Source organism: Callorhinus ursinus, unplaced genomic scaffold (genome assembly GCF_003265705.2).
Source record: "Callorhinus ursinus isolate GAN/ISIS: 27379988/994484 unplaced genomic scaffold, GSC_fseal_2.0 scaffold18, whole genome shotgun sequence".
NCBI lineage: Eukaryota > Metazoa > Chordata > Mammalia > Carnivora > Otariidae > Callorhinus > Callorhinus ursinus.
Window position 1 is genome coordinate 20,471,706 of NW_027397080.1, and position 8,124 is coordinate 20,479,829.

The 8,124-nt window shown below is 42.7% G+C and overlaps 1 protein-coding gene across 6 annotated transcripts in view; it reads right to left on the bottom strand.

The window, feature by feature from the left end:
- The window catches only part of ZBTB40 (zinc finger and BTB domain containing 40), a 74,196-nt gene that overhangs the window by 19,044 nt on the left and 47,028 nt on the right, over positions 1-8,124 (bottom strand). For all 6 annotated transcript variants that reach the window (XR_012381352.1, XM_073903212.1, XM_025856215.2 and 3 more), the window contains 5 exons: positions 7,129-7,321; positions 6,366-6,508; positions 2,548-2,740; positions 663-799; positions 59-260 (listed from right to left, as the gene is read on the bottom strand). Coding sequence is in view for 5 of the 6 variants with exons in the window: in XM_073903212.1 (XP_073759313.1) it covers positions 59-260; positions 663-799; positions 2,548-2,740; positions 6,366-6,508; positions 7,129-7,321 (868 nt within the window). In the remaining variant the exon portion in view is untranslated. The remainder of the gene's footprint in view (positions 1-58; positions 261-662; positions 800-2,547; positions 2,741-6,365; positions 6,509-7,128; positions 7,322-8,124) is intronic.

Genomic DNA, 8,124 nt, shown 5'->3' on the forward strand with positions numbered 1-8,124 from the left:
AAGACTGATGCTATTCTCCACCGGGGACAAGGCTCTGACAGAGATCAGGTAGGCCTACCTGCCCGGAAGAAGGCATCGGCACCAGGTTCCCTTCGTATTTCCTCCATGAGCAGGTTCAGGGGGCAGGTCTTGGTCTCCTGAGCCACCAGCAACAATTGCCAAATGGCTGTTGCAGAGAGAGTCTGCTTTTCTAGAACTGCTGACATCAGAGAACTGAAACCACCCGAGTCAGAGTCACGTTTCACGAGCTTCTCCATGACCTTCAAGATGTGGCACAAAAATACATGTAAGGGATCCTCTAGGCGCCAGCCCAGCTGCAGAGCTGCGAGTCTGAGTCCTGGGCTACAGTGGACGTATTTCTGGGGCTTTCGCAACATCACTTCTCAACCGGAGAGACTTTTAGAACTGCCAAAGCTCTTCACACTTCCTTTTGAATGCCTTTCTTATTACTGCAGAAATTACAATCTCTGACTTATCACTCTGTCCTAGAAATCAAATCACTTTTTCTCCTTCTCTACGGACCCCTTAGCATTTCTCATCACGGCTGTGTGTGTACATTTATGTAAAATATAAATATATTTTTAAAGTATGTATATTTGTCATCTTTTCTCCTTCTCTCCTTTTACCCACCCTCCCTCCCTCTCCCCCGCTTTTTCTCTTACCTCTCTTTCTCCACGGGCTAAACCCTTCACATGTGGGATCACTTTTAGTAATATCTGGTTGTCTGTGAAAATCTCCGAGAGGTTTTCATGATACCGCCTCAACAGCTCGGTCCCATAATCATCAGGGCTTGCTCGGACTGCAAGGATATTAGCAAAACAATAATGTTTGCTACAACAAAATGTCCTTACGGGCTTCTGCTACAGAGGATTAGGGAGGTTACAAATGACAGAGGAAGAGCATTATCACACAAGTGCTCTGTCTCCTCTGGAAGGCAAGTTCGGCTCCTGGCTTGGGGCCTCATATATGTGTGTTCAGATCTCCTTTGGTCTACCCTTAATCACTTGGTGCTTCGGGTTACAAAACCACTAACACTTTCAAAGTCAGCGGTTTGCAAAGTCAGTGATTGCTCAACAGGGAGGTAATTAGAAGGTGTGCTTGTAAGAGATTCAGACATACAGATTCAAGGGGTGTTATTCCTCGAGCCTGAGGTTAAGGATCCATGTGGCAATCCAAAATACTAGCAGGCATGAGTCAAGACTCCGGTAGTGAAGCTGACCCATCGTTCTTCATGCCCTTTGAGCCAATCTGTTACTCTCTTTTAAAAGGTCATATTTAATTTCAAAGTCAGAAAAATAAACACTATCAGGAATTTCCTTTAGTTTTACAGATATTTAAAAATGTATTCTCCTCTTTGGCCCAGTTAACTTTGCTTCTGGGAATCATGCCTTAAGAAATGCTCTGGAAGCAAAAAGTCTGTGTACAAAGATATTTGTCACTGTATAACCTGTGATGAGGAGGGGGAAGAGAACACCTAATATTTAGTAAGGACCTATGATTTGCTACATGCTGCATAGATATTGTCTCACAGTAGCCACAAAAATGAATGTGATGGGTGCCATTCTCACCCCCATCTCAGAGAGGAAAAAGTGAGGTTCAGAAGGGTTAAGTCATTGGCTCAGGGTCACACAGCTACAAAATAATCAGGTAGTCTTGATAGCCCTAACCGTTACGCCACATGTACCCCTAAACAGGACATAAGTAATGCATGATATGCATCCCTATAATGGAAAACTACACAGCCTTCAAAAATAGGGTTATAGAGCGTTTTCTGCGATGTGGGGGAGAAAGTTTATATTATACTGTTAAGCAGAGGAAATTATAAAATTATAAAATACAGTAGAATATCTCACCATTGTAAAAATAATGTGACAAATACGTCAATGTGCTAGTACTGACATAATCAAGCGGGAGGGTTTGAGGTTGTTTTCTTCTTTATTTTGTAAATTGTTCAAGTTTGTATTGGTATTAATTATTTTTATAAGCTAGAAGAAAGTCCTCTCCTTTTGCAACTACCCTTTTTCTGAAAACCACCTTGGTCTCAAGTGCTCTGGGACTGGGGAGAACTGGCTAGACTTGGCACATTTTTCTAAGGACTGGGACAGGGACTCCTATCCCCCCAGACTGAATGTACATGAGGGGTGGGTAATTCTGGGGACCGCCAGAACCAAAGAGCACTCACACGGGAGTGGGAAAATCAAGATCGGAGTCTTGGCTGCTTAGATTTATCAAAACAGCTTGTCAAAATTATGAGCTCTGTGAGCCGGCTGGCTCCTTCGGCATTCCCAGATGCCAGGTGCCAGCCCTGGGAAAGCCACACCTTCACAAACCCCGAACCACGGGAACATCACGGGGACGCTTGACGGACAAGAGGTGTTCTCAGATTTCAGATCTTAACTCCAGAACTACTGAGAATCACTGCTTTCTGTTGTAGCAGGGCATCTCTCACCATTACCTCATCTCCCCAGCATGGAGCCCAAAGGGTGTTGAAGCTCTAATTTTCTGTGGGAGAGGTTCCAGTCCAGAGAGCCTACAATTAACGGATACCTGGGGTGCCTGACGAGGTGGCTAATCGCTGCAAATTCTCCAGCAGAAGGCCCAAGTGTGGGGACGTCGGTTTCACAGCCTGAAGGAGTTTTACCAAACTCTCTGCAGTCAGAGTCTTATCTTCAGACACTCTGTGCAGTAGCTTCTCCACTGTCTCCTTGGGTGTCCCGCCCTCGCAGCAATCCAGGATCACCTGCAGCGGCAAGCAATCGGGCAGACAGCGGTTACCGGCACTTCCAGATGCATCTGAGGCGCCGCAGGGGAACCCAGCGAGACTCTCAGCAGGACCGGGCGCCTGTCCCCGGGTCCCCCTCCGCGGCCTCCGGCACCGCTGTTCCCAGAGTCTCCTCCTTGTGCTATGTCAGTAAAAAGCCCAAGTTTTCTCCGAACGAACAGCTCTGTGAAAATCCTTCCTCCTCAACTGCAGGTCTGTGTAGATGCTTTGTGGTTCCCCACCACCCCGCCCCTCCAGTTTGCATTTTGTGCGATTCCTACCCGAAGCCCACATGGCAGCGCAGGCAGCCTACCTCTCCCCTGGTTCTTCAGACTGGGTTCATTCAGACACAGGGACTGAGAAACAGACTGGCAATTAATGAATCCAGCTACAGCGGTTTTCAGCCTCCGTTCAATAACTACATGATCGTGGGAAGAGGGTGCAATTTCAGGGCAATCCTATTATTTTACTTCCTTTTACTTAATTTTCATAGCAATTTGAATGTCCAGATAATTTACACATTAGTCTGTGGTCTCCAAAATAGTAGATTTAAAGTGCATTTCTGGATAATTTTTCTTGTAGATTCTCGATCTCTCTTATCAGCTCCACACACACACGGCTCCAGTCATCATCCCCCACCTCCACCCCCTTTGTTCTTCCTTGGTGTGCTGGAGTCAGGAGGGCACAGGGCTCCAGCAAGAGGCTGAACAATAAAACACACGACTGTTATTTTATCGTTATTTTCCTATTACAAGATAACTATTTCCTAATGGACTACAACTCACTATGTATAACTTGGCTCTTATAACACTGATAATGTGGGGGATTATTTCAACATATGTAATCTACACATTCCTTAAGTAACCAAATTTTGAGCTTTCCTTTGGGAAAATACCAGCTTTCAGGAGAAACAGTCAAGCAGATCAGTGACAGTAGCATGCTAGAGGATGCCATTATCAAATTAACTCCCATTTAAAAATAAATTTAGCTATAAAACCAAATTAGTTTTATGTATATGAAAGGAGTATCTGTATTATATATATGAAAGGAATGCATACATTATATATTAAGCTGTCATATTCATCAGTACAGAACATAGTCATTCTCTTTGTTTAATGTCTAATATAACTAGATTCCTACTAAATGAATCATAACTTAAAATTAGAGCACCTGTATCTAAAAACCATGCTGATTTCGGTGCTCTTAGTTCCTAAGCAATGACCTGATATATAATGAGGCAGCCAGATACTGTCCAGAGTGGGTAGGGCCTTTAAAAAGCCAGACAAGCCTAGTAGGAACCCCAGTCCTAAAATGTACAGCCAGTGTGACCTTCAGTGAGTGCTTTCATTCTTTGAACCTTATCTTCCTCATCTGTGAAAGAAGAGAATAATACCAACTCTTGCACACTTGTTATTAGGAGTTTCTGAAGTTGCTATTTGCAGAGGCTGACATAACGTCTAAGACATACATGATCTTTAAATGACAGTTGGTATTGATACCCTTAGGCAGCTGTAGGCACAGTGGTTAAGAGAACATGCCGTGTTTCCAAGTCTGAGCTCCAGTATGGATGCCCAGCAGCTGTATCTTTGGGTGAGCTGCTTCACCGTCCTAAGTGTCTGTTTCCTCATCTTTAAAATGAGGGTAATATCCATGACTTCATAAAGTTGATGTGAGGGTAGAATTTAGTAATGTTTAAAAGGTCCTCGGCACACCGCTCAGCACACGGTAAGCAGTAAGTTAACAACAACTGTCGTAATTACTGTTTTTGTATCTGTTTCCAATCCTGAAGTAAAGACATTTCTATTTACCATTTCTTATAGAACCCAGGGTATGTATACATAGGGGCCGTGGTGCCTTGATTAGCATCATTGTGCAACAGAAGAGAGTTCTAAAAGGCCCGAGTGCATGTTCCATGTGATGCCCACACACTGTGGCCATTCGATCAACATTCACCTCGATGGTCCTGCTTTATTGTTTCGCTTCAATTTTCACGAGAAGAAGTAGCTTAATGAAGCTCTAGTAGAACCCCAATTCTAAGAGGTGTTTTTGTGATTTATAACTAATTTAAGTTCTTCTGCTTCAGTCCTTTCTGTCAAGTAAACTGAAAGTGACAGAGGAAAATGACAGTGTGGTCTGTCTTGGTGCAGAGAATGAGGCTGAGTCTGGGCTCTTCCTATAAATGCTGTTTTACCGAGATAATGAAACAGTTCAAAGGACACATTCAATTTAGCTAATAAGGAAAAGGTTTGAATGAGTAATCGAATGAAATCCCTAAATAGGGAATCAGGTACTTCTAGAGCTATAAGCAACTTACTTAAACTGAGTGCCTGAAATTACATTCAGTCTTAAGCCTAAGGAGAAACCAGGGGCTTAATCTTATTTTGTATATTATCTTTCTCTAAGAAATTCAAAGGAGTTATAATTTTGGGAACACATAATTTATGAAGTCTAATTTTGAGATTAAGGATTGTTCCCATTTTATATGAAAAAACTACAATTTATGACCACTGAGAAAAAGAGAATTGGGGGTCCAGTCTTTACTACTGATCCATTCTACCACTGCTTTCTAAACATTTTCTCTCCCAAACATGTAAGCCACTTCCCAGCTTTAAGAATTGATGCCACAGAAGTTCTCTGTTCCTATTCCTTCCTTCCAGATATAAAAATATTTTTAGCACAAAGTTGAAATCAGTAACACCAACAAACACAGTTATCTAGTTGACTTGAGAAGTCATGACAGCAGTTTCATGAGGATTTTAGTAGCTGCTGGTGGGAGAGTAAACTGGTACAACCTTTCTGAAGGGCAATTTGGCAATATATAGCAAACACTTGAAAAATTTTATACTCTCTATTCCAAAATTCCACTTCTTAGAAATTACTTGAAGGAAACAGTTTGAGAAGTATGCAAAGATTTGTGTGCAAGGATGTTCTCTACATCATTTATTATGGCAGAAAGTTGGAAACAAATGTGCAACAACAAACAACTAACGAATTATGGTATGTTCATTAAACAAAATACAATGCAGTTACCAAAGTCCATATTATAGTATGGAAACATATTCACAATACATTAAATAAAAAACCCAAAGTCATTCTGTATAAGCCTATCCCAGGATGACTCAAATGAGAAAAAGTGGGAGCACATGCTCTAAAATGTCAGCAGTGATCATCTCGGAGTGCTGAGATGGTGAGAGATTTTAATTTTTTTTCTTTTTGCTTGTTTCCCCAATTTTTCCTACAGGTGAACAGTGTATCGTTTCTGTAAAGAAGAAAAGTGTCAAAATTATAATTACAAATGTGCCTAAACGTTTTCACTCCTGGGGCAACTGTTTTACATTAACAACTCATTGAGTCAGAGCAGGACTATCCCCACCCCATCCACGTATCTAAACATTTCATCATACGACACGACGTGCAAGCCCCTCAGCCAGCTGCTGCCAAGGGTACAAAGAGACACGGTTCAAGAATGTGAACTTCTAGGTGCTTACTATGCAGTAGGTACAAAAACACTGCAAGGGAAAAAGTGCTATGGGCCACAAAAGAGGTTAAAAAAAGTGCTACATAAACTCAGGAGGGAGGAAGGGATGCTCAACACCACAGTTACCCTTTTTTCAGTGCCAGTCAGGAATTCCTCCTTGGCTGTTTCCAGAAACTCCAGGATAGGTCTCAGCTGTGTGACACACTGGATCAGGTCCTCTTTGTGTTCTAGTAACAGAGCAGACAAGGTCTTTCCCTCCTCTGTGCTCCCTGGGGGAAGAGAGAGTGTGAGAGACGCACAGGAGAAGCTAGTCAATTTGAAGAAAATGACAGCACGGTTTGTCAAGAGAGATCTAACAGAATAGTAAAGTGATTCTCAGCCTATTTTGAGCACCCAAATGCAGAATCTCTTTCTGGAGAGGAAAATACTTTATTATTCTGTTTAAACTCTATGAAAGGAAAAATGTTTCATTTATCTGTCGAAACACAAAGCTGCAGAGCCAGGCAGAGGTTAACTTCCGGTTGGCAAGGCCACCGCTTTGTACCTAACCCAAATGAGAGAAACTTTAGCCATCAGTGCTGCCGGCAAACCAGTTCACCCTGGGCACTCAAAACATCGCCTGGGATGTGTGGCTTGTGAAGGGCAGGAGAACACTGATGATCTTCTCCAACTTCAAGGTGTCAGACTAGTTAACTAGGGGACAGGAACGGAGACTCAAATTTAGCTTGTATATATTTAACAGGCAGCTTCTGGAATTCTGTGTAGAACTGATGTGAAAATCACTTAATGATAACTAAGCCGCCGAGGAAATGTCATCACCAGAGCAAACTTGACAGCACCTTCCCAGAATAAAACTCAAGCCACCCAGGTGGATGGGGTCTTCTCCTACCTTTTGGCCGCACCACGTCGACATCTTCTGGCTTTCTGTCTAACAGTGCTGCCTTTACTGCGGGATCGGAATCTTGGTACAGCTTCAAGAGCGACACGACAGTCTGAACATCCAGGCTCTCGTCTCTTACTTTATCCAGGATTCTCTGGAATGCCGAGTGTCCTTCTTCACCCTCAAGACATCCCATTATAGTCTGTGGACACAAGTAACCGGAAAGAGAGATCAGCCAGCCATGAGAACCCCACGCTCCTTGGATTTGGCGAGTGAGGCCCTCAACAATTTGATCCCCGCCTCTTTGGCCTTTCATGGTATTTGGCATTCCGATGGCTTCTGCGTCACAGCTCTTCTGACTTCAGAACACTGAAGCATTCAGGATGGATAAGCACCCACCTTTCTGATCCCTCCTACTCGGCCTTCCTCACTGATTCTCCTTCCAAATCCCTAACCAAAAGTAGTACCGAAAATTGATCCCAACTCTATTTTTTCTCCTGTATGATCTCCCTTTGGAAAAGCTCTTACATATACAGCTTTCATAACACCTCTAGGCCGATAACCCTGAAAACTAGCTCCCTAATGCTAAGCTTTCTGTTTAAATCTGGAGCCACACAGTTTCTACTAGAAATGCCTTATCCTCCAGAGGTCTTGGCACCACATGCCACCATCTGGACTCTTCTAACCCTGGAGTACTAAAATATCAGCAACTCCAGTGGTGAAATAAACAAAATTAGCGGGAGGAAGGCCAACTGGAAGGAAGGGTTAATATTTCTATTTTAGCAATAATAAATTTATTTTTAAAAAATCTGGAACCAAAAGTTAATTTTATGTGCATAGCCTTTATATTTCTACTTGGCAAAACTACAACCTACCTTTGATGTTTTTTAGTGTCAATACCATAAAAGAAGAGTTTCCTCACAAGAAAGCAAAAAGTTATGGTTTTCTGCACATACACCACACACACACACACACACACACACACACACACACACACACACACAC